Genomic DNA, 27,513 nt, shown 5'->3' with positions numbered 1-27,513 from the left:
TGTTCAAGTAGTTGTCATTAGGTTATGTGCCTGTCCTTCTTTCTGAACATATAATGAAAAGCCTCAGGTTAATTTTAGCTTTTTATTTGTACCTGAAGTGCCACAAGATTTTCCATTAGTGCATCAAGAGTTTAAATTGGACTCTCTACTTTGAAGATACATTATCTGGATTAAAACCTTTATTCTCTTCCAGTAATCTTAGTACCTGTCAACTCTAGTTTTTAATAACGTTATTTTGGTTCATTTCCTGTATTAGATGTTTCATAGTTGTTCATGCTCTTAGGAGAAGGGAAGAAGCCCTGTACTCATTTTCTTTGCAGATCCAGAACAGGGGGGTGGGTAGAATCAGGCTCACAAACCACAAGCAGTTCCTCTTAGATTTTGGGAAGGCTGAGGTCCAAAGTACTTATAGCATTATTACATAATTTGTCTTTGTAGACCAATTCTTTCTCCCTGTTCCAAATTGGAAACCTGGTTTGATAGGAAGGTGAGCCTGCTGCTGTAGTCCCTGTCTAGTTTGCACACAAACTTTGCTTGGGAATATGCTTCTGTCAGCCAAAACATAGCTAATTTTCAATCAGAGTATTACCTATAGTTTTTTAAAAAAATATATAGTGCAAATTATACAGGGTATTGCAGTCGTTCTAATTTTTGTTTTGGAAAACGAAACAGATTGTATTTTCCTCCAGTTTCTCTACTGGAATTGTAATTATGTTGTGTAAACAATCTTTAGCAATAGTTTTAGGGAACTGTATCTTTCAATGAAGGTACCGTGTTCTACAGAATCTGGAGTATTGTCAATGGAGGAGGATAACTTAACATGTCATATATTAATGCGGGGGGGGGAATCCCTGTTTTGTTATATATTCACATCTGGTCTGTTGCCACTGGCATTAAAACCTGACTGCAGGTACAGGAAACAAATAATTAAATAAAACAGTCTTGTCACAATCTGTACATGAACACATCTATTCGCATTTGTTTTTAAATTTCAAGCACCACTTGAAATCTTGAAAAGCAAGATTAACAGAAGTTAACAAGAAAAAAAATGGAAAGACCTAAAATAGCATGGCTAGCAGAACAAGTACGGTAAATGGGAATAGTTCCTTTGAACTGCATTAGATTTGCAAAATGAAACCGCCATTACTGATATCAGATACAGAACAGAGGGCTAAAGAATAGTGTCACATTTTCCATACCTTTTGAAACAACTAGGGAGCATTGGCTATGAGCACAAAAGAGCAATCAGGGCTTTCAGTCCTAGACCAAGGGATAAAGTGGTGACCAGTAGCTATTTCACAAGTTATACAGAAGATGTGCATTTGTTGCGAGTTCATGAAAGTGCAGTATAATTCATGCAAAGGCATTTAGTGTGGATAACTTGGATAGAAAATGGTCTGGATTAGTGGGTTAAAGTATTCTAGTTTTAATATCAATGGGTGCTTTTGTTTCCTTTGTTTGCTAGTAATATTCAAATTAAACTGTCAAAGACATGCCATGCAGAAAAGGGCATTTGTGTATGAAAAATTATTTTGATATCACACTGATTTTCTGAATGCATCATAATGTTTCTCCCCACACTGATTACTCATAAGTAATTCATAATAATCTTTTCATACTAAAAATGTTTTAGAATGACATGATCATCAGTAATGAAAATATGAATGCTTCTCTTTTGTCCCATAAATCTTTATGAAAGCATTAAATGTCTCAGTATTGATTTTATTAATCTCTCTGTATCACTTCTTGAAATATACTAACGAATGAATGCTTCTCCTAAAGATTATGGAGAATAATTTTATGAATAAAACATTCAAGCAAATGAATAGGCTTTTGAAACTAAAAATAGTTATTACTACATTGCCTCTAGTAGCTTTGTTTTTCAGCAGCCAAATGAGAAGGAAAGCTGGGTCCACTGCAATATTATGTTGGGCTCTTCTTCCACCTGTTCATGAAATGAAGCATCTGGGTTACATGGCATGGATGAGATAAATTTCAACAAACCAGCCGTGTAAAATGCAGGGCAATTCTGTACATGTCTACTTAGTACTAAATCATACTACTCCCATGTAAATGGGTATAGGATCACAACACTGGGAAGGCAATTTTCTTTCATAAATGGACCAAAGGTTGTTTCCATGCTAGCTTGCTTGCATTGTTGCCATCCTTGGTTCATTAACTTTTTTTTCAGAGAAAATGGGTGGCATTGTTGAGAAGTTGTTACTTCCTTGCATTGTGTGCTCCCTTTTCTGGCAAAATTTCTGCTGATTTTTTTGTATATAAATTAAAACACAACTGGAGGACACAGCCTGTCTAGTGTGGACATCCCAAAGGGTATTCAGCACTCCTGTGCTTTTAGATACAAGCTTCCTAGTTTCAGGTTGTTGTTGTTTTGCTTCTTTCTGTTTTGTGTAGCAGTGGGCTCACTGTTGAATAGCCTGTACAGTGGTACCTCTGGTTGTGGAGGGGGAATCCATTCCAGAGCTCCAGTCGGATCCCGAGGTTTCCGCAACCAGAGGGACCGCTTCTGCGCATGCATGCATGGCAAAAACCTAGAAATATACTTCCGGGTTTGCTGCTTACGTATCCCGAAGTTTATGTAACCAGAAGGATACGTAAGCGGAGGTATGACTGTAAATTGTTTCTATAAAGCCTTTCTACATTGTTCCCTGTCAGTTTCTGTTCCTATTGCAGAAAAGAGCTTTATATAGTAAAACAATGTTGTTTTTTTATTGTATAAAAATAAATGGAAGAACTGGTAATTAAAGCCCCTTCTCCCTGGAACAAAACTGACGATAAGAAATTGACAGTCAGTTTAGCAATCTTCAACAAGAAGCAGTAAACGGGCAGTGTGCACATGCAAGAATATAATAGAAATACCTTGGCTGTAGATAACAGTGTTGTTTCAAATGGTGTTCTAGGATAGGTCAATGGTATTCTACATGCAAAGCATGTGCTGTGCCCCAGGTTCCTAATTCTGCTTTGTTATTACAGCAGTTACCGGTGGTTGGTTTCTTTAAAAAAAAAAAAAAAGCTCAGCTCCAAAATATTTAAACTTGTGTAGTACTTCTTTGCATTTCCCATAACTTGTAATGTTCTGATAATTCAAAATATTACATCCTGCAGGTTATTAAACGTGCTCTGCTGTGATCTAGATACACTTCTGCTTTTAGAATCTCAGTATAAGGTATCAGAAGTGCTCTTAGATGCCCAAAGAGAAAATACCATCTACATTTCTGAAACTTCTCGGTAAGGAATATTCATTAAGAAATGTATCATCCCACTCTATAGTTCTGTGTAATCTTTACTTGGAATATATATAGTTATATATTCTGTTAAGGAATTTGGCACGAGACTCTCTTTCATTTGTTGGGGATACAAAAATTATGGTATTGAAAGCATGAAAATGGGTTGTGTTTATTGTCCTCATTGTTGTGCCACTTGAACTGTTCTTGGTAGTTTTGTCTGGTGACCACATATCGTTCTTTACTACTTGGCTGCATACAGCCACTAGGAAGCATGCATGAAGGGGTGCAACCAACATGAGGCAGAATGAACATCCCTGATGTATTCACAACCTTTATTGACCTGGCAAGGATGGGAATAATTTGTAAGCTTGATACTCCTTTGAAGTAACTATTAGTTAACCACAACCCATTTTTTGGCTTCTGTGTTGTAATTTGATCTTGGGAAGTGCTGATATTTCATCTAAAAAACCATTAAGCCTGGTGAATGCACCATAAGTAAATACTGAATGCCATAAAATGAGTAGTTTGTATGATACTCTGGTCAGAAAAGACTAAGAAAAACACACATAATGCATTCCCTTCTACCTCTGAATTCCCCTGAATCCAGTGCCAGGATTTTGTTACCTTGTTCAAAACTACAATTCAGTGTCCATGCTAACAACCAGGCTTGAAGTACTTTCTCAGTAATCTAGCTCTTGAGAATCATGAGACTCATGGCAATTTCCACATGCAATTCAATTTTGTTTTGTTGCAGAGACTTTATAATTGATGGCCTGTCAGTAGAGAGAAACCATATTCTTGTTAGAATAAATCATGTTGGTGGACCAACGGAACGGATCTTGCCTCCAAGAATATTGCATAAGGTTGTAAATGTGCTTTTCAGTTTTTTTCACATTTAGCCTCTCTGGGGATAAGTGCTGCAAACTGAGATTTATTTATTATTTCTACCATTTATTTAGAGCTGATTATTCCATTGAACCTCTGCTGACTAACTGCAGCTACTGCCCCTTGAGTGGGTTTAAAAGAGTTGCGCCTGACTCATTAAACTGATAGCATTAAAATACAGTGTCAAGTGCACTATGTTGTATATATAGGTAATGCATGAAATATCTCAAGATTTCCTGTAAGTACAGAGTGCAGATTCTTCGACTGACAGAATGAAATAGACAAACCATCAGTAAGTTATCTATAACATCACTTTATTATTGGTGGTTCTCCCTTAGGGTGATGATCCATATCCTTGGCCCATGTTTTCGTCATATCCTTTACCAACATGCTATCTTGCTGAATTTCCAAGAAAAACTGACACAAGGCAAGGTATAATACGTTAGTTTACTGGAGTGATGTGTGTGAAAACTACAAATATGTATTGTTAGATTAATTTGTGGTTGTGTGTTAGGCTGTGCATAAACCTTGGTATGTCTTGTTTTGAGGAACCTTTTTGAAAGGCTCACGGGGGTAAAGAATATGAGCTAAACATATCGGTATGGCAGCTGGAGTTTACCATATTCTTTTGTGATAGTTTTTTTCTTCTTATTTTTATCTCTTTATTTTCTGTTTGCATTGCTTGGTTTGTATTTTATCATTGAGATGCAATATGCATCTGTATTCATTCACATTTGAATCATAAGGTGTTGTCACGGAGAGGGTAGCTCCAAGCAAAATCCCTTGTGAAAGAGAGAACACAGTAGGTGCAGATATTTATGTCCAGGCAAACAGTACAATAACGGCATGCATTTCAAACACTTAAGGCTCTTTAGAGGATAAAATAAAAGTCTTCATGGAGCTTAACTCCACAAATCAAGGAATTTTACTGAATGTATCCCATGTCCCATAGGCAGCATTTATTCCCCAGGATTGCATGGTTTATCTGTGTCTACTGTGCTTTCCCCTTTCAATTCTAAGATGTGCACATTATCCATTAGGCTTAACATTCTTGTTAATATACATGTACATTACCAAGTGTTAAATTGAACACAGAATGACTTTACACTTGTTCCTTGAATTTAATACAAACACAGCAGGGTTTTTATAATAAAATCAATCATATATCGGGACCCAATTCCTTTACGTATGAAAATCAAACTGAGGGGAAACAGAATATGGGAACAAATTAGTTTTTCCCTCCCACCCAATAACATATAAAGGAAACTCAGTTTTGTTCCAGAAAGCCTTTCCCTACCCTAGTACTTTCTACCTGGGGTTGAATGAATCAGAGCTGAAAAAATAAGGCAACTGCCTCAGGTGACAGTAGATTATCTTATCCCTTGTTTAAGCACCCAAGTTTCTTGGTGTGGTCCTGAAATGAATCTGTCTCCTAACAGAGACACAAATCTTATGTTTTCTAAGCTATTCTTGTTAAGTGCATTCTAATCTTACATTATTGCCACCTTTCATTCTCATAAATGGAAAGGGCAATCATTTTAGAGTCAAAATGTGGGATCCTGAAAAGCATGATAAGACATATAGAATACCTTACACTTACAAATAGATATAAACAAAAGGTGTTGAAAGTAGGAAATGAACAACTATTCCTCCTTGGCTAGCAGGACTGCTAGTTGAGTTTAGGCTCCACCTTTAAGCTCCCCACACCCTGAAAGAATTTCCTCATGCAAAGTTACCAAGAGCAGGTGGCTACAAGTGAGAACAAGTCATGGTCATACAGGGAGAAAGGGCCAGAGGACTTTCATCATCACCAACGATCTAATGTGCGTAAGAAGCTTCTTTTTCCCTGTGCCTGGCTACATGAAGTGAACATTAGATGAAGAACTAAATTAGGCTTTTGCTAGTGAGGGCCTTTGAGAAATGAAGCCTTTTGATGTAATTACTTGGCATTTGAATGTGCATATGGAATAGATTGGAAGAATTGTACTAGTCGAACAGCTTCGTGAAATACTCTGAGCTGGTCAAATGAATTCCAGTGACAGGAAAACAATTTAAGTATAAATTATTAAAGTCCAAACACTATTTTCAAATGCATTTTATGCAGTGAAAGAAACAAAGCAAATATTTTCTATTTAATAAAAAAAGGCTAATGGCATTTGCAAGTGATGATTTCATTTAGGAAGTTGAATATTAAGTAGGATACTAAAATGCTGAAATGAAGCAGGAATAATAAGTATCTTATAGAACCAAAGTTTTTAAAGTCTTGACTACAGAAATGTTTTATTGTGTATACTTAAAGTGAATTTAGGCAACTTTAAAGCCTAGAAACAGGCACGATGTTGCACAAACAAGGACTTTGTAGAGGATGTTAGCAGGGAGAAATTATCTTGATCACTTTGATATTTACAATTAAGAAATTCACTGAAAGCTTCTTGGAGGCTCATAAAGTGCCATTTCTAAGCACCTGTTTGTAAAAAGCAGGACTTTTAATTTCAGGAAATTGCTGTTACTATGGTAATATTTAGTAATTCTAATACTGCATGAAGTTTAAATAGGCAGAGCAGCCAGGTGGGAGGGGAGTGCCTCCCAGCCCCCACCTGCTGCTTGAGCCAAGCAACTCACCTTCACAGTCCAGTGCTATTATGAACTGTGAACATTTTTTGTATTTCCTTGTATAGGAGCTTTATTGGTTTGAGGCAGACTTACTAAATTCTTCACTGATTGTTGTGGTCATTTAGGCAAAAGTAAAACCATAGCTTTCATAGCAATATTTTCATCTTCATTTTAGATGGTGATGCTAGCAAGCTTGCATGTGCTTTAAAAAATCCAGATAAACCGCTGGAATTGATTGAACATATTAAAAGACAGTTTTGTGAAATCATGGAAAACAAACCTACTGTTATGAGTGGAACCAGTAAGTATAATTATTTTTAAAGGGAAATTGCTTATCCTTGCTACGTTATATTGATGATTTTTTATAGTGAGGACTGTCAAAGGGGAAGACATGTAAACCAGCTTGAATTAATGTTGCTATATCCTAAATTGGTTGGAATAAGCTTGTTTCAAGCGACAATTGAGGTGAAGTCAAACTGTTGTTGGTTTGTAGCACTTGCTGTGGATGTAGAGACCGATGTGGGAGAGACATGTTTTGTTGCAGCTGGGGCAGATGAAGGCATCCAGTTGTGCAGCAGGTGCACCATGGCATTTCTTCTCTCTGCACTCCTCCCAGTGGTTATTTCTCCTCTGGTCTTTTGGGAGCTGGCTTCCAGCACCAGGCCCATTGGTAGACCAACTCTGCGTTCCAAAGATGTCTGCAAATGTGACATGAAGCCTGACAACATCAACTGCGCCAGGCCAGAATCCCTTGCAGACGACTGCAGTGCTTGGAGACATCATGTATCCATAGCAGTATATCCTAAACACCCCTCTAAGAATCCCTGATAGAGTTACTCCAAATGAATTACTAAATCAGAATTATACATTATTTAGGCAATGGTTTCCCAAAGTGGTTGATATTGATGTGAATGTGCAGGGGCTGAATAAAAGATCTAGAATTCCAAAGTAGGTCAGAAACGGCCTAGGGGTGGAAAAGACTTCCACAAGGGACAGTGTGGAAATGCAACAAGCCTCAAGAATAAAGAACATTAATATGTACAGAGTGCATCTCCCTTGTCAATGAGGAACCTCTGTATTTAATAGATGATTTTACAGTGCGGCAGCATTCCTTATATTTTTCCATTTTATGATTCCTCGTAATGGTGATTGGTGATTTAAAAAGGTTGATTATACATTGATATTTCTGGATGTAATTTCCTTTACATTCCTAAGAATTTGGGTTGGGGTCAATGACAACTTTATAAGCTCATCAAGGGGTAAGTGAACTTGGATGTTGGTGAAAGCCTGCTCTAGGCAAACCCTGTGTTTGCAAAGATAACTTTGGGAACTATCCATGAAGAAATGAAAAACAATCGTACTCAAATATGCTGTGTACATAGAACTCTTCTCCCATTTAGGAATTTCTTACTCATTTAAATGAGTAAGACAAGTGCAAAAGACTTCCATGGAGAGCTTGGAAAGTTTCCTGCTGAGATGCAAAAGGAAGCAGGTAACTGTATTGGAACGCCTTTTCACAAAGGAGGACAGAAACTCTTAAAGTGCATTGACCTTTACTGCAAGATGAAGGTCAAACTTCCCTCCTCAGAACCTCTATATAGAAGAATGTAGGCAGTGCAATCTAACTACAGCTAATTTTCTTTATGTTGAAACTGTCTAACAAATTCTGAAGCAATCCTTAGAGGATCCAAGGATAACAAATGATTCCCTTTCAGTTTACGCTGAATAGATTGTCAGAGAAGCCATTAAAATTTTAATTTAAACCAGGAATGTTGTTATGAATACAAAAACAGAATGCCTGTTTTGAATTATTTTTGCCATGCTTTTGTGAATAAACATGCGGCCGTATAGACAGCTTTAGGCTGCAATCCTCTAATGCACTCACCTGGGGGCAAGCCTCATTGAACCCCAGTGAGGCTTTCTTCTGCCTGCCTATGTAGTAGATTGCACTGTTAGTTGCCTTTAGGCTTTAATTGCTACTCACTGTTGTGCTGTGGTCAGAGTATTGGCTTACATCAGAGGGACTTAGATTCAGCCACGGAGCTCATGAGGTGCCCTTGAGACACTCACTCTTTCAGCCTATCCTATCCTATCCCCCAGGGTGATCGAGTGGAGCAAGCTACATATGCCACCTTTGGTTCTGTGGAGGAAAGGCAGGGTATAAGGGAAACAAACAAATTGGTTGATATAGTTCTGCATTTTACTTTGTGGCATATATATATTGTTACAAAATTGTGCACACCCAGATCACAAAACATGACATGATTTCTTTTTTAAAAGGAAATTTTGTGGTATTGATGCTTTAATCATTTTGGTTTCATTGCAGATTTGGCAGAATTAATGGAAATGTTTGTCTTGCATCTTTCTGAAACACCATCAGAATGTTACTTCACCAGCAGAGAATGTGAAGGTAATTTTCCCCCCTCCCGTGTTGTTTTTTCTGGCTTGCAATGGTCAACTGAAAGGTAACTGCCACACGTCTTGCTTCTGAGCCTCCCTGAGTGGCCCTGAGTGGAACAGGCAGAGATAGCAGGCTCCTTTCTGTTGATCTGGTTTGACCCAGCTGACCATCACTTTTTGACTGAAAAAGAAAAGCAAGCTATAATTATAATAGGAGGATATTATACATTATAATAGGAGGTTAGGCACGCGGGTGGCACTGTGGTCTAAACCACTGTGCCTCTTGGGCTTGTCGATCAGAAGGTTGGCGGTTCGAATCCCCTCAATGGGGTGAGCTCCCGTTGCTCGGTCCCAGCTCCTGCCAACCTAGCAGTTGAAAAGCACGCCAAAAGTTTCCGTGTGCTGCTCTGGTTTCGGTGCTCTGGTTTCGGTGTTCCGTTGCGCCAGAAGCGGCTTAGTCATGCTGGCCACATGACCCAGAAAAACTGCGGACAAACGCCGGCTCCCTCGGCCTGTAAAGTGAGATGAGTGCCGCAACCCCAGAGTCGTCTGCGACTGGACTTAACTGTCAGGGGTCCTTTACCTTTAATAGGAGGACGGTAGATCTTGGCATTTTATGATGTAGTGATGAGGTTTTCACCTTTCTCACAGCAACATACATAGGTTGTAGAATATTGAGTTTATTATTTTATTCTAAAGTGAGAATTTGTCACAGCATACAGTTGGTAGCAGAGGGACAAGGGATAGAATTCATAGACAAATAGGGGGATCTCCATAAGGGTTCATTGGTGGGGCTGCCCTAAGGCCTTGGCTGCAGCTCGGGGACTGAGGCTGGCCTCTTTGCACCCATGTGGCATATATATACGACCACTGGGATGACCCACAGTGAGGTGGGCCATTCCCTAATTCCTGATAACATCAGGCAGAAGTCAGGCAACCCAATACCCAAACCCAATATTTGCTGCCATGCCAAAACAATCTCCATTATCAGTAAAAAAATTGTGGCCATATGACTTTGTGTGTGATCTTTGGTCCAGTACGCCTGCACTCTATGTCCGGGGTGCGGCATGTAACTCTCAACATTAGCTGGCTTTTGCAGAGTCACTTTGACCCTGTCACCTCATTTTTTGGGGGGCAAATGTTTTATTAGACCTTTCCAAAAGGCATAAATCTGACATAAAGCACACATGATTTCACTAAAATAAGGAGGGTCCCTCTGAAATACCACATAGCTATTTACATCTCATTGTGGTTCAAGAGTAGCTGGAATATGTTTTTTTTTTTTTTTGTTCTTCTGTAGTGCATTTTATTCCACCTATCAATGGAAATTGAAATGTTTTGAAAATTTTATATTTTCAACATATTCCTTTGACACTTTTGCTACAGTATGGCTCCCTGTTTCACTTCTCCTCTGTATTGAGCCCTTGAATCATCCAGAATAAACCACAGAGAATTGTCGAGCATAAGAAATCTGATATAAGGATGTTCGGTATCCCAAATTATTTGTAAAGAGAGCAGATGGATTTGAGTTTTAATAAGCCAGCAGACTACTTAGTGCAGGCCCTCTATACACACACATACACACATACACCTTGGCTAGGCTTTGATCAACAGGGAGTATAACAATAGTTTAGCCTGGCTTTTTAATGAATAGAATCAATGTGTTATATGAAAGTAGTTTCAGGACAATGCATTGATATTCAGTGTTATCATGTTTCTGGAAATGAGAAATTGATTATCTTAAACTACAGCAGCTTTCTAAACCCTTGGGTGGTTGAAATTAGAATAACACAATTCATCCAGCTGTTGTGAAATCCCTCAGGATTTCAATCCATTATAAAATTTGCAAATCGGGAAAAATCAAATTAGTTTCGGTTAGCGTTTTAAAGATGAGAGAGAATAATAAGCTAATATATTGACATTTATACAGTTGCAGGGCTTAAAAAAATTATAATAAACAATAGCAACACTTAACTCTATATTGCCTGTCTGTGGGCTTATGTGGAAGATGCGCTTAAAGAAAAAAGACTGCTGGAAATCCAGCCTCTGTCTTTCCATGCATCTAGCTATATATAACTTTAAAAATCACACCTGAGCTCAAAGCACCACAACAGAACGGACACTACAGATTTTAAAAATCTTTCCTCTTTGTTTCTCTTTTCCATTGCCATATGGCAGCCTGCTGGCCCTAGAGGTGGTACTGGCATACTTGCTAGTGCTGACAGCAATGTTTGCATCAGATCATCTGCTATAAATTAAGATGCTAAGGTAGTAGACTCACCATTTTCCAGCTACATATGTGAAACCCCAGATTTAAGTCTACTCCTAAGGTAACATTTGTAGTGGCAAACCTATTTTGGGGCTGTGCTTTTTGAAATACCAGGTGAGCCCCTCTGCATGATTTAATATTTTTCCGCAGAAAATTAGCATGAGTCAAAACTCATTTTAGGATCCATCTCACAGGCATCCTAAATGTCTCTGGGTTGGGTTTTTTAAATATTTGTTTCGGTATGGAGTAATAATCATGTCAGGGGTAGCATATTTCAGGCATAGGTTTGAAATCTTATTTCTTATTAAAGGATCTAATTAAAGGGACAATGAAAATCATTTCCTGCCCGTCATTAATGGTTGACCCTACTTGGCTAGATTGTTCTGAGAGAAGACTGAACATGTGTGTGTGTGTGTGTGTGTGTGTGTGTGTGTGTATAAAAGCAACCTTTGACCTTTTTCTGGAAAATATCTGCCCTCATCCCTCCCTTCCATGTAGTTCTTGCCCACAGTTTGGCAATGAAGTGAAAGTTGACAAAGCCTCCCTTTTAATTGGAGAGTAGCAATAGTTATAAATTGGACTGTGTGTCCCATTTGGGATTTGGCTCTTAAAAGAACATTTCTTACTTTGTTGTCTTCCACAGTTTTTTTTGGTCATGCTTACCATTTGATTACATGGGGTTACTGACCTCTATAAAACTAAGACTGCACTTTTGCTGCTCACATTTTATTTTTTCCTCCTTCAAAACTCTGAGGAGCACTTTGTTAATAGAGAAACAATTCCAGCTGAAGAGAGTCTTTAAATTTCTGGCAAATGTAATGTCATTTTAGAAATAAGTAGCTGTATATATTTCGAGCTGAACACGTCTCATGTAATTAGAATTAGGATAGATCATACACATTATTTTGCATCTCCTTTCAAGGTAGCCATAAAAGCTGAAAATCCTGGAACATAGATTGCACTTTTAAAAATTGACCTTTATGTTTTGAAATTGCTTTATTCTTACCAGTAATAATTCAGCATGAGAACAGGATTGCACATCTGCTAGATGGTATCTAAGGATGCAAGTACAAAGAATTATTTTATTATGTGTAGATTTGTAAGAGATTGGAATTTTGTGTTCTAAGAAAGAATATTATCTTTTTTCAGTTTTCTTGACCTTTATGAAAGGCATTTAACTTTTAAACTGAATTGTGTTCTAGCTGCTGTTTTCAGCCACTGTTACCATATTTCTTTTGAGTTTTAGTTTTATGTTGGATTTTATTTATTTTTTATATCGTACTCTGTAAGCCAGTATGAGAGCCATCCAGATTCCTATGGATGGGATAAACATAAAGATAAGGCCTTCTTTAGGTTCTGCATATTCTCACTCTTGCAGTTAAGATCTCCTCTCTCCTTCCACCATGCACTGTTTTGGGATTTCTCCCGATCCTCTGGAGCATATGTGGGGAAGGGCAAGGGGGATGAGAAGGGGAAAGGTCCCATTGCACTGGTGGGAATCCTTAAGTTAGCTTCTGCTAGTACCAGTACATCATGGTGATTAGATACACTCTGGGTCCAAGTGGCTTCAGGGAGAGAGACTCATTGCCTGTCCAGGTCATTCCTATTTCAGTAGCTACAGTTTGGAGGTGGAAGAGCAGTAGTTGCTCAAGCTTCTTCCCTCTGTGCGACAAGAGAGCTGGATGGATTCTGCCAAAATGGCGAAATTGAGCGGGAAGATTAGACACCAAGAGGACAAAAAAATAGAACTGAATGGATTTACTTTATAGAATATATGAAGGAGCATTGCAAACATTTAAAAACGTTAGCAGGATTGGAGTAGCACTTGTAATATATTTTGATAAAGGGTATTGAAAAAGCAGACTTAATAGATTGGATAAAAGTATTTGGTTGCAGAAAAGAGAAGAGATAATTATTGGAAACCGAGGAGAGGAGTGGGGGGAAGTCCGGGGGTTGGAAGAACCCCTATAAAGAAGTTGAATTTATTATGGATTAATGCAATTAATATTGTATGCAAAAAGAAGTTGTGCTTCTTGGGTGTCAAGAATAGCACCCTGTTAACACTAAGAAGAGGAAGTCACATTCCTTTTGGGAAAATTGACACCAACACCTGTAATTATCAATGTTAATGGCATCCAACTAGTACAAACATTTTTTTGGTATTGTTTAATAGACTATTAAATTGTTATTTTTGAATCTAAATTTGATAGAAAACCTAAGAACTGCACACAATAGATCTGATTTTAAAAATGGTGTATGGTGGTGGGGAAGCTGCCTTATTCTGCTTAGAAGCCGGTGAACTCTGAATTAAGGATGTGTTTCGAAAAACAAAAATGGTCAATATTGTTAAACTACTTCAGCACAAGTTCTCAACATGACTGTATCTGGAATTCTGACAGTCACCATATATTGAAATTAAATATGAATTGTGATACATCCAATTGAATGTTTAATTCTTCTTTAAAAAATGAATTACACATGTTCTGTGCAATTTTTATTTCTCTTTGAACTGGCATCTTGGGAGTTGCTGCCATAGCATATTTTATTCATTCTACTTAACTACTATAGTAGTTTCACCTCTGTCTGATTGACAGTTCAGAGATACTCTGCCTTTTGTTAAGGGGAAAATGGTTTTCTTATTGAGAAAATTGATCCTTTGATGCTTTTGTTCTGAAAGCCACTTTATTTCAAGACATTTTAATAAAATGGGTTTCACATTGATTTTGTGGGAAATTAAATAATGTATCTTGGAATAAACAAGGTACATTTTGTGCATCATTACAATTGCAGCTTTTGTGCCTCCTCCCCTCCCCTATAAAGGTGTTGAGCTCCTAATGTATTGAATAAAGTACAAAGAGAGAATTGTAGGCCCACTTTTTATAAACAACAGATGAAAATATTGTTAGTCTGGAAAAATCTAAGAACTACTGCACCAGGCCAATGCTTCACTCATTGGTTAATATTAAGTGTACTTCAATTGTGAAGAGTTCTGCAAGCCATTTTAAAATCTTCTGAATAGGAAAACATAGCTATAATGACAACCCAGCCACAATTTTGCACATTAATTTATGTCATGAATAGATACACACACACACACACACACACACACACACACACACACACACATGACTGTGAAACATGATAATCTGTTCATCGATTTTGCCACCAAACTTCATCTTTTAAACAGTTCTTAGAAATTTAGATTGAAATGGGTAAAAACTTATTTTTATAAATTATTTTTTTTTAAAAAAAATTGTCCCGTAGCACCTTAGAGACCAACTAAGTTTGTTCTGGGTTTGCTTTCATGTGCATGCACACTTCTTCAGATACACACGAAAGCTTATACCCAGAACAAACTTTGTTGGTCTCTAAGGTGCTACGGGACAATTTTTTAAATTTGTTATTTATTTCGAATGAGTCAGACCAACACGGCTACCTACCTGAACTTCTTTTTATGTGACTTTTTCTTTTCTTTGCAGCTGATGCAAATGTGGAGATCAAACCTCTTTCATCTGTACAGCAGCTTGGCATTAAAATGACAATCAGGTACATTACGTCAAAATATTTCACTTAGGTATTATAAAGTGTTCATTTTTGTTATGACTTGAACGCTATTGAAACTATCCATTCAACATAATACAACATTTAAATTGAACATTTTTATGGTGGAAATCATTATTGTAAAGTGAATGGCTTGGAACCACAGAACTGCACATGGTTTCTCTCACTGCTACCAGCACCTTCCAGCCCAGATACATCACCAAAATAATGTAATGTTCCATGAATCAATGGCCGAGCAAGCTCTTTCCCCTCTCGCTGATCCTATGGTAGAGCTATTGGTACTTCCGAATCCCTGTTGGCTCACTGCATCTATTGTGGGAGGTCCATAGACTTTTTTTCTACTATTTTCTCCCCACACCCCTCATTGCAGTCAACAGAAAGGAATTAACTACACCAGACTCATCAATGTGGCAAAATTATGCACATCAGCATGCATTACCAGGAACCAGATGATCACATCTCTCTACCAACCACACTAGCACTCAAAAGCTCATTCTAGTGTGATTATGACTGTATGGCAATGCACAAACATATCCTAGCTTTTTGTAGTACTAGTAATCCCAAATTTATAATCTCTGTGAAATTATATGTGTTGGACTATATTCTAGTGGCTGATCTGAAATTGTAACCAAAACAAAAATAAAAATGGCTTGATTGAACTAGATCAGATCCTCCATTGGCCATGAAACACTGGGCAACCTCTCAGTGGCAGCAAAACATCTGTGTCTGTGGAGCTTTTTGTGGGTGACCTGCAGCAGTGTAAGGGCTGGTTTGCTGGCAGGCTTCTCTCCCCACTGGCAGAACAGCACCTACATCGCTTGAAGTGACCTCTCAACCAGCTTTGTCTGCCTTTTGGGTGTTCTCCATGAAGCATCTTAGGAATACGGTAGATGGGGCTATAGTGTGCTAAAACAACACCAGACCAAGTTAAGTGCCTATATAAAAATCCTTGTCAATATCCTAAGTGCTTCTACTAGAGCATGACTAATGTATAAGGACACTTTCATGTTACTCATTATCAAAGATGTACTAAAATTAGTGCCCCAATGCAAATGGTAAACTCCAGAGGTTTGCATACTTGCATACTTTAAAGCCAGTATCAAGCTTTCAGGTCTAAGTAGTGCTTGTCTTACAATGTATTCAGTAGCCTTCTTTCTTTAGGTTTTACTTTTTATGCCGATTGATCAGTTGTGCTGTATAAATGATGGCTTTGCATTTTCTCTTTGGGTTGCATCCAGTTTCCCTCTGGGGATCCTGCTCAGAAGCCATGCACCTGCTGTAAACTGGACAGAGAGTGAATAGTGTGCAAAGCGGTTATCATATATTTTCTTGGTAATCCTCACAAGATGACCTGTATAAAATAGAGCAGTGTCCCACACTGGAATGACTTCCCCTTACAGATATGACAGGAACCTACAGCACAGATGTTCTGCTGTTGGTAAAAACCTTTTGGTTAATATGGGCGTTCCTGGACTCTAATCCTTAGTACCAGCTTTACTGAACTCTAAATATTTTGCTTTTATGTTTTATTGTACTATATTTATTTATAAACAACCTTGTCATTTTTTTTTATCCTGAAAAGTTGTCAGTAATTTTTAAAGAAATAAATATTCCATGATTGCCGTTGAAAAGGAGGGCAGGCTGAGGTGAAGAGTTAAAGGCTTGCCTAAGTCACCCCAGTGAGTTCATAGCTGAGATTTATAATGAATACTGATGTTCTTACCAATATATATTTCCTGGTATAGTTTGTATGTTTTTCATTCCTTTAAGTAAGTTTGAATTGTATATTTGAACATACGTAATTACCATAATTGTTGTTTTCAGAATAGATTTGATAAAGGTCATTTAACTTGTCCTTCAAAACTAGGAATTTGCTTTTATTCTTTTTTGTTCCACTGAAGGGATTGTAATAATGGTGTTCAGACACATTGAATGTAATTTATTTTAGGTTGGTTATTTACTCTACCCCTGGAGGCCTAGGGCAGGTTAAAAAATATATAACCAGATTACACAAAAATAAAAGTGCTTGATTAGTGCCATGATAAAAATAAACCTGCTAACTGAATACAAACATCATGTTTTGTTTTGTCTTGAAATCAGTCAACAATTCGAATTAACCCTGTGCATGAAAGGCCACCCCAAACGAGTGCTTCTAGACTATTAGGTTCTGACTAGCAGAGAAGAGTGAGAATTTTATAATAGTATGACTTCTACTGAGAAGGTCTATCTAAAGGTCTCTGTTGGTCACAGTAAGAGCAATAGTAATAGTGAAACAGAAGAACATTCTTGGTTGTTTTACAAGCTTAGGAACTGGTTATTGGAAGGAATACATTCCCCAGGATCAGTAGGGGGCAGCCTAGATCCAACTGTCTTCTGATTTTGGGGTCTTGCAAAGCCCTTTGCAAAGGGCTTTGCAAGACCCTTGTGACATCTTTATGACATTAGGTGGTTGACAGGTGGGTGGCCCTACCCTGCTCTATATTGTCCTGCCAAGCCTTTGAAATGACTAGGTTGGTCCTTCTGACAGTACCACCATAAAATGAAATTAGGCTTCTCAGCGCTGGTTCCATCATTAAGGAATGTCCCTCCAAGATTGAGCTGATGCTATTCATTTTCAGTGCCAGCTGAATTGCTTTCTCTTCCATCATGCCTTCTAAATATCTGTGTAGTCACAGAGCTACAGAGAGCAGGTATAGGCAACCATATGGGTTTATTTTGATGATTTGAACAGCATTTTAGTGCTTTATCATATTATAACTTTTTTGTAACTCACCCTGAGATAAGTTGTGATGAAGGGCAGGAGATAAATAAATGAAGTTCACACCAGGATTTAGGAGTGAGCGTAGCTCATTCAGTAGAGCATGAGACTCTTAAATCTCAGGATCATGGGTTTGAGCTCCACATAGGACAAAATATTCATGCATTGCAGGGGGTTGTACAAGATGACCCGCATGGTCCCTTCCAACTCTACAGTTCTTTGAATCTGTGGTCATCTAGATTCATTAAATCAGCCAGGCCTCTGCCCTTTAGGGCTTTTAAAGTCATGAACAACAGTGTGAATTCTACATGGTAAGGTAACAGGAAGCCATTGCTTCCATCAAGCCATTCCTCATAGGAAGTATCAGATATTAAATAATAATAATAATAATAGCACAACATGCTATTATTTTTGTAGTAAGCTGTTCTAGTATGAGTAACCAAGTTCTGAACACTATAGTCTTACCAAAATACTATTAACAGATGCTTTAATAAATCCATATTAATTCAACTGAGACCTAGTAATCTTCTTCCTTGCTCTTGAACCACTAATGTTTCATTCATTTATTTAAACTATCAACATATTTCCATTGTATTTGATCTTCCTAGAATGAATAATAATCTAAATCAACATAATGTGCATTTTAAAGCTGACTTAAGCTGTGAACAGTGGGGTGCAAATGGAAGCCTGAAGCAAAGTAGAATGCCTTATGGAAGAATTTAATACGTCTTTATACTAAAAATATCAATGGAAATGCATGTGAGTGTGTGCGTGCGCAAGAGAGTGAGATGGCTACACACACTTCTGATCACATGCACTGCTGGTAGGCAGCTTCCAGAGGGTTGGTCAAGGTTAACTGCAGCCCTCAGGCCCAGAAAGGTTAGCCATTCTTGCTGTATTTATATATAAATATAAATACACACCACATGTATGCATTCACTAGGCTGACACGCATTATAGTTGCAGGGCAGCCCATTTGTTTTGACATTTTAAATGTGCTCATGCTTGTACCATACAATACAGATGTGCCATTATTTCTGTTCTGTTTGCTACCTTGCCTTGATGAACAGGCACACACACAATTTTAAAAAGGCAAATAGGATTTTCAAGCAGATGCAGATAGATAGTCATGGAAAGTACCAGGTACAGGTTCAAAAATTCTGTTTTGCTTATTTTTATGTTGCACATTACGTTCCTCTTATGCATCCTGGTCTTGCTGTAATGGTGCCCGTTGTGATTGGGAACTTGCAATCTGATGTGTATTTAATATACTTTTTTGTACCTTCCTGCACCTAGCTTGAGGCTTTACACCCAGCTCCTACGTCCCCAGCAAAACCACCAACAATAACTTTGGTTGGAGCTGGGCATAAGGAAGGTTTGGGATTATTGTTTACATTAGTGGAACAGCAATATCCGAGTTACTGCATCATTTTTGCATGCAGTTGCAGCATCTATAACAGAAAGAGCATAATTTTGTCAACATAATCAGTACCTTAATCCATTAAATCATACATTTCATGCAGAAATTAACCAGCAGTCTCATTTAAGTGGCAGAATGTGCTTTATTTGGAGAGAGAGGTCAGGCCAGGATTCAAAGAACTGCTAAACTAGTACCACAAACCCAAGGGGCCTTTAGAGTGCTTTCTTTTGAAGACCAGCCATCTAAGCCACATGGAAAACTGTATTTAATCTGGGAATGAGGGACTTATGATGTACCATGGGTGGTGGTGATGGAGTTCAGCTGTTCTTTGAAAGAAGTCACAAATATAGTTGGGTTTGTACCAAGCCCTTCCATGAGTATAAAGCAGCTCTCTGTATTCAGATTATTATTTTATGTGTAATGTTATGCATCTTAAATAAAGTGGCAAGGTTTAAAGAAAGAAACAGCTGCAGAGATGTTTTCCCAGTATAGATTGCCCATAAATATGACATGGATTAAGGCTTCTGCCAATGGGCTACAAATCACTCACATTAATGTCTGGTGTGATCTTTTCTATAATGAAATAAGTAAATGAAAATGTGTACAGCTTCTAGTTAAGTTAAACTTTGTGTTTGTTTGTTTAGCTATGGTAAACATTTGAACCTGCTGAGAGAGAATGCCGAAGATGATCTATGCCATGTAATAATGCACTGTGAAAATTTTTTGAAACGACAACAGGCAGTTCTAAGGACATCGTTGCGTATCCTTTCTCATAATACAAATGTCACCAAGTCTTTGGTCGGTATAACTGTCAAAATAATTTTTAAGATGCCTTCTTGAATTATTTAAGATGGCACAAAGATTTGTGCCATCTAGGCAGGAACTTCATAACATTTTCCTTACTCAACAGGCATATTTTCCAAGCAGATGTTCTCCCATCTAAGTTTCTATTTCTGGCCAGAGTTTTTTTTAATCTACAATGGTTTCCCCACTTATTCCAGTGTAGAAAGCAGATCCACAAACACCTCACAGTTATAGATTTGCATTCACAATTGGAATGAAAGGGGTGCAATTTGTCCATGATGCATGTGAATACCCTCGAGTCTCTGGATTTGGTATCTAGGCCCGATCCTTTTCTAATAATGGTCTCTACTAATATATGTGTTTTCGATGGCAGGGTTTTTCTGCATTTAACAATAAACTTGGATTTCCTTAACATTTTCCTACAGGTGGTCTGCAGGGAGGATATGTTGGCTTTGATTGGTTTGCAGCTTCTGTATTTCTAATAATGATGGGAGACAGGGAAAAAACTTTAAATTTTCTCCAACATTTCTCCCATCTTCTTGTGTCAGCATTCCTTTGGATACCACGGCTGCACAGTTCTGTAAGACTTCAAAAAACGTTCCATCTTGACAAGATTGCTCTGAACAGTTTAAATTAATTTTAATATTTCCAAAGTTGTTTATAAACAGAACACAATGCAGTTAGTTAAAGGTTTTTTTAACCAAACGTTTGCCCTGTAAAATTTCTCTCAGAAAAATATGGATTTGATGTCTGGCAGCAGGGAAGAAACAGGTAGACAGATAGCAGTGGTGGTGTTATTGAATTTTAAAGTGATCCATAAAATACACTTTATTAGCAGTGTTAAATTCTGCATGTAGGCAGAGAGAACTATTGAATGGCCTTTTTATTATTATTGCTATGTGCAAGCTCTGCTTTAGATTATTAGCTTTTGTTTTATTATAAAATCATTAAATGATACAAAGTAGCAATTTTGGATAAGGAAAAAAAAAGTAAGCCAGCTTGCATTGTCACTGCTAGTCGGAGCCTCGTTATTTTAGCATCTCAGATATTTCCTTTAACATAAATAATCACAGAATTAAATGAAAACTTGTATATTTAATTTTTTACTCTTCTACTAGCATAAACTTACACATACAGTGGCCCCTCGACATATGAATTACTCGACATCCGATGTTTTCGACTTACGAACGGGACAAATGGCCGCAAGCTTACTAATTTTTCTCCATCCGAACGGAAACCGTTGGCGGCTTTAAATGCGGTTTCCACGACTTACAAATTTTTTGAATATTTTTTCCCCTATGGGAAACCGCTTTTCAACTTACAAACGTGCATTCAGAACGGATTAAGTTCGTAAGTCGAGGGACCACTGTATTAGAAAACTGAGCAAACAGGGCAAGTGTGGCTCCCCACTTGAGACATGTCAGCACCCCAAAACAATAAAGCCATATGGCAAGAGGGACTAAGATTTGAAAAAGAGTTCAAGAAATAGTGTAGGGCATGGTCAAGAAGTGCTACTCATTAACATTCTGGAAATGAGACAATTCCAAATCATATTCTGGAACTTCCTTGACGCTTGCGCAATTGATGCCCGCTTGTTTCTAAGGCCATTAGAGGTCAAAGCAATGGTTCACATCTAGTAGGGAAGCCACAAGTCAAATCATATTGTTAACACTGGTGACAAAGCACTCAAATCAGCAGTTAAATGTCATAAACGCAGTTTAAGGCAAGCAGGCTGTCATTCGATTCATGGACATAGCTGCCAAGTTTTCCCTTTTCTCGCGAGGAAGCCTATTCAGCATAAGGGAAAATCCCTTTAAAAAAGGGATAACTTGGCAGCTATGTTCATGGAGTTTCTGGCAAGAACAGGTTTTCAGTGTATCTGAAGAAGTGTGCATGCACACGAAAGCTCATACCTATGACAAACTTCGTTGGTCTCTAAGGTGCTACTGGAAGGATTTTTTGTTTGTTTGTTTCGACTACTTTTTAGAGATAGTATACCTCTCATTGCAAAAGGTAGGTCAGCAGAAAGACCCCAAGCAGTCCACTTGGGACCAAAATGCTTTTATAGGCACCAAGGAATTCTGTGCATGCCAGGATTCCTTGAAGAGCCACAGCTCTTGCTTAGTGTGCAGCTCTTGGTTTCTGTGAAGTAGCCCAACATTAGAGGTGTGCTACAACACCTTTCACAACACTCCAAGGGATCCTGAACACACACATTTTGGAATGTGCAATGCAGCTGCTTGAAGACAGCCAAATGACTGGCCCTGGCAAGGACTGTGACTTGGATCCTAAGGCGCTCCTCCGTTCATTTAAGAGGGACATGCGATTTTTGCCAGTTCCACCATCCATCTGCAGCTCCCATCACTATGTCCCATATTCCGGGGGGGGGGGGGTGCAGCCTTCAGAAACAGATTATCAGAGGACTGTGGAGGGAAGGGAGTAGAAAACCTAGAATCTGATTAGAAGTCATGCTCAGATCTGTTCCAAATGTGAGCCTCAGATTGATTGATATTTATTTATTTATTTTGCAGATTGGGACATATAAATTAATGTTTCTATTTCCATGTTTGCTCTTGACACATTATTATAACATGACATGTGAGGCAGTCCCAATGCATTTTATAAAGAAAAGCCACTTGAGGTTGCTAGGGTTTGAAGCAGTGAAAGTGCTTAACTCTTTCTGCACTGCAAATTCTCCTGATTCCCCTTTTCTGCATCTGCATATTTTGCTTCCTTACTGAAGCAGAGCAGTCCTCTCTTCCATTGCTGCTAAAGCAATGGTAAATGTTACTGGCTACTTTGCTGTATTTTTTTCTAGTTGTGTTGGGAGCAAATAAACTTTCTGCACCTAGACATAAATTAGGAAAGGCGATCACTTTTCTTCTGCATGTGAATAATGGGCAGAGGGATGGGGACATCTTTTTTGAAGGGAGACCTTTGAAAAGCTGTATAATAATGATCCTTTTGTGAATTGTTGCTTCATTGACCAGATTCACCTGCCCATTGACACAGCAGCGTCTGGTATCCATCCAATCTATTTTTGCAGTGCACACTATGTTGAGATGTTGCTGAAGGCTGAGTTACCCCTAGTCTCGTCTGCGTTCCATATGTCTGGTTTTACATCGTCACAGGTAATAAAAAAGATTCATTTTCTTTAATGGTTGTCTTGACTGTGTCAGTGAAAGGTAGACTGCAAAACTGGAGCCAAAGTACTTTCCTTTTCAGTAGTGCAGCCCCTTATGTGCTTACTCAGAAGTAAGTCTCATTAAGTTAAATGAGGCTTACAGGGAAATTAAGACAATATTCCAGCTGGGTAGGACTTCCGCTAAATCATTTCATGTTGAAGCAACTCTGAAAAGAAATTCACAGGAACGAAGATTTTTCCTTTTCTCTTAAAAAGCATAGTGGTAAAAAGAATAGCTTTGTCAGACCCTTAAATGCACAGCAGTGGGCAGAGTTAACTATAAATTATATTTACTGCTAATGAATAGTCAGCTGGGAATTGTAGAGAGAGAGAGCTTTTTGAAATTGAATTGCTTTTGTCTGGTAGTTCTTCATAACCATACTTGAAATCAAGTTATACAGGTGAGACGAAAATAATGAATTATTGCTGTTGCAATAAAAAACAGTTTGTTTTGTTGATATGTACTATTTATTGTACAGTTTCTCAATAAGGCTGAAAGTATTTGAATGCTTAGGAATAACAATGAGACTTGTGTCTGAATGAAAATACATAGAATTGGGCTGTGCATTAGATTTCAGCTCTTGCGCCATAATTTCAAGTAAAAATAGCAAAAGTAATTTTGCTGTCTAAACACTAATTGGGGTGGACTCAGAATTTGCTCCTGCTGGATCCCCTAAGCAGAATTCTGCTCAGGACACTCCCATGAAAGAGGAGGAGTGATTTTTCCATTCCTCAAAATCCCTAGTGCTACCTTCCAAGGAATCCTTAATCCTCTAGGTAAGTTTTTCTGGAGTCAGAGTGTAAAAATGGTTTTCTCTGTTGGATTAGAAGCTGTCCACAAAAAGAAAAAGTCTGGTTCCAGTCCATTGTCACTGTTGGATTACAGATGAAACAATCTAAGCAAGCTAAAATCTGTTTTAAACCTTACCTTTTGCAATCAAATTAGTACTTTTGCCTGATTTACTTTTGTAAATATTTACAGGCTGATTAACACAAGATTCATAAGTTCATAGCTAAATGAAATTGTTGTGGCAGAGATCAACAAAAAGAATAGTTTTTCATAATTATGTTTTTCTTAATCAAATTTAATAACAGAATGTTGTCAGATATATTAAAAAGTTGGAGAGCTCCTCTTCTGTTAAATACAAATACATTAAACAAAACCAAAGTACTCCTGTTTGTGACATTCTTCACTAGTAGATTCCTTCATGTAGCAATTTTTCTTCTTGGTTTTTAATGATTCTACACTAAGGTGGGAACTTGTTTATGCCCATGATGGCCAGAAAGAAGATGCAGTGTAAATGAACAGTTGGGAGAGGATGATGTGACACACCTCCCTCATTCATTTCTAGTTCAAATTCTTTGAGAGAAGATGCCTCCCCCCAGCCTAGGGGACGTGGTCTAGAGCTTTAGTTGTTTTTACAAAGGGAGGTGCTGCAGACAAGCCCTGACTAGTGGCAGTGATTCAGGGATTTCAGTGAGCTCTGGGAACCTCCAGGGAAAAACGTTTCACTTCCAGTGGTGAAACATGACTAAGGGTGGGGAGTGGGGGGTGGATTTCTGTCTCAATTGTTGTAAATTATGGTAGCTGACAATAACAAGGGACCTCAGAATGGGGTATACAGAGCTGCTTGCATTATGTTGAAAAGTTGCTGTCGGAAGTGATGCATTTCATTATTGTTTTCCCCCTAGATCTGTCAACAATGGTTGACTCAGTGTTTCTGGAATTACTTGGACTGGAGCGAGATCTGCCATTACATTGCCATTTGTATTTTTCTTGGGCCAGATTATCAGATTTATATGTGTATATCTGTATTCAAGCATCTACAGCAAGAAATTCTTCAGCATACGCAGACTCAGGATCTCCAAGTTTTTCTTAAAGTAATTTCTTCTTTATCTTCATGACTTAGAATAATAGAACAGTGTTGAAGATTTGATGTCAAGGTTTTAGAAAAACTTAACAAATCATTCTTTGAATATGTGTTTGTTTTCAGTCTGTTTTCTGGTTTCGGAGCTTTACTTAGTGACAAAGGAAAATATCCTTTCTGTAGTTCTCTAAAGAAAACAAATGCATATGCCAAGTGTATATGAAATAGATTCTTCTTTGTTTGTTCACTGGGTATTGGTGATGAGCCTGATCTTGATATATAGTTCTCTTTTACAGAATACCATATCCTTGATGGACTTTGAGCAAAATACTTTGCTTGTGAGGTTTCCAAGGAGACTTGGCTGAACCCAATTGAAACAGAATGCTGGACTAGATTGATTTTTTTTATCTGATCCAGCAGGGCTGTTCTTAACATTTTTAATAACATTAAGCAATAGATTTGTTTATTTCTAAGCTTTACATTACTCTGCAGAAACAGTAGCTGCCTTTTATTAGAACCAGAATTGTAGAGTTGGAAGTGACCACAGGGGTCATTTAATCCAACCCCCTGCAATGCACGAATCTCAGCTAAAGTATCCATGACAGTCCTGTCTCCTCATAAGTGTAGCGGCTGTATTAACTTGGATCAGAAAAGGAAGATCAGTGAAGAATTTCAGAACTAGAAATGAGCTTTTGGCAAACCTGAGTTAATTCAAAGCTGAATGAATGTTTGGTCATTGAGAAGGTAACTATGTCAGTGCTTTGCATATTCTGTAACTAATTTAGGTGATAAGAATATATATTTTTCCTTATCCCTATTGCCTCTCCCCATTCCAAACTGCTTATGTGTTGAAATCTGTTAGGGAGACCTTTCTGATGGTTCCATCATTGAGAATAGTTTGGGGCTTTATGACCCATCTGAGGGCCTTCTCAGTAGTAGCACCCCAGTTGTGGAAAGCACCTCTTCCAGAGATTGGGCAGGTGGTGATGTTAAGGTTTAGGACCCAGCTAAAGACCTTCTATAAATGTAGACTGACACCTAGACAGACTATTTTTATTCTACTACTATTGTTTCGTTTTAACATTAATTATGTATTCATTGTTGTCCTCTGCCTCTAAGTCTTTGGGCAAAGAGGTAGGGATATAAATTTTAAAGATGAAATTAAATGAGGTATTATTTTCTGAAAGCTGCTTTTCTATTGTAAGTTTCATATCTGTCCTTACCTTTTCTAAGAATGCACAAACTAAAACTCCAAAGTAGAATTCTCTATATGAAAAGAGTTGCTTCAGGCATTATATATATTACATGTAATAAACCGTGTTTGATATCCATAATTTTAGAATCAAAGCTGAATATAAAATTCTAGATTGGATAATACTTTTTAAATAAGAAATATCAAGTTAATTGTTTAAACATGTCATTAGCTGCTGCCTGTCTATAACAGCCATTTTGTATAATGTGATTCCCAAAATATACTTTTAATTTAAAATCTTTGACATTCATTTTAAAATAGCATGACAGATCTGTAGTCCTCATTATATAGCGGGAGACAACACACCAGAATTATTCTTCCTCCTAATAAAATTCATCTTAACATCTGATGACAGGCCATCATGATTAAATAGTTCTTAAGATACAGAGGCCAAATAATAGGTCACAATTTATGAAACTCTCATTAAAAGTGTGCTGAACACACTTTAGAGGGAATCATGGGGTTTGCTGTATTTTTATAAAAGAGAAAAATAAATGTTTTTGAGGAAAGAACCAGATTTTAATTTACATTCTCTGTCAAAGTGTCCTAACTAGACTTTCATAACTAGGCTTGACTTGGCAGATTTTGGAAAAGAAATCCACCATATCTGATTCCAGTTTAATTTTATCTCGAATACTCTGGACTTAATTGGTTGTGAATTACACCCTTAGAAAAAAAAATATTGTCTGAAGGAAACACAGTACACAAAACAGTGCATCATTAAAATAGAAATTCTAATTAAGAGGCCCCGATCTACTTGTAGCTGTGTGCAACAGTTTGTGGCTACATATAGGGATGTACAAACCTATTTACATCAAATGCACAAGCCAGTTTAATGGAACTCGGGTGTGCATTGTAATACAAACAAACATCTGCATCCATGTTGGTGGTAGATCCACGTGGTAGATTTTTTTCCCCTGCACCTGGATTTCCCTTGCTAGTAGGCTGAGGCAATTGACTGCAAATCTCTCCAATAAAAGCCTTATTAACTGCTTCATAAAGCAAATCATTTCTAATTACTCATCCATTGACACTAAAAGTCAGTGTTTAGTTGTACCTAGGATTGTGGGCCTCTTCTTTTGTGTTTTTTTGTTTTTTTTTTTTTTTTTTTTTTTATTGTTATTTTTTTTTTTTTTTTTAGATTTTTATTTTATTTTTTTTTTTTTTTTTGTTTTTTTTGTTTTGATTTTTTTTTTCTTTATTTTATTTTTGTTTTTTTGTTTTTTTAATTTTATTTTTTTTTTTTTTTTT

General features: G+C 37.6%; 1 protein-coding gene across 5 annotated transcripts in view; it reads left to right on the top strand.

The window, feature by feature from the left end:
• Positions 1-27,513, top strand: part of TBC1D32 (TBC1 domain family member 32) — a 64,835-nt gene that overhangs the window by 35,013 nt on the left and 2,309 nt on the right. For 3 of the 5 annotated variants that reach the window (XM_060272656.1, XM_035109189.2, XM_035109190.2), the window contains 10 exons: positions 3,127-3,249; positions 4,003-4,111; positions 4,472-4,565; positions 6,922-7,047; positions 9,073-9,156; positions 14,895-14,961; positions 19,799-19,914; positions 20,384-20,538; positions 22,949-23,089; positions 24,835-25,023. In XM_060272656.1, the coding sequence (XP_060128639.1) occupies positions 3,127-3,249; positions 4,003-4,111; positions 4,472-4,565; positions 6,922-7,047; positions 9,073-9,156; positions 14,895-14,961; positions 19,799-19,914; positions 20,384-20,538; positions 22,949-23,089; positions 24,835-25,023 (1,204 nt within the window). Of the gene's footprint in view, positions 1-3,126; positions 3,250-4,002; positions 4,112-4,471; positions 4,566-6,921; positions 7,048-8,146; positions 9,033-9,072; positions 9,157-14,894; positions 14,962-19,798; positions 19,915-20,383; positions 20,539-22,948; positions 23,090-24,834; positions 25,024-27,513 lie in introns of those variants that run through there. The other 2 variants (XR_004692209.2, XM_035109193.2) reach the window with 2 other exon arrangements.

This window comes from Zootoca vivipara, chromosome 3, assembly GCF_963506605.1.
Source record: "Zootoca vivipara chromosome 3, rZooViv1.1, whole genome shotgun sequence".
Classification (NCBI taxonomy): domain Eukaryota; kingdom Metazoa; phylum Chordata; class Lepidosauria; order Squamata; family Lacertidae; genus Zootoca; species Zootoca vivipara.
The sequence above is the reverse complement of the archived record's forward strand: the minus strand, read 5'-3'. Positions and strand labels throughout refer to the sequence as shown.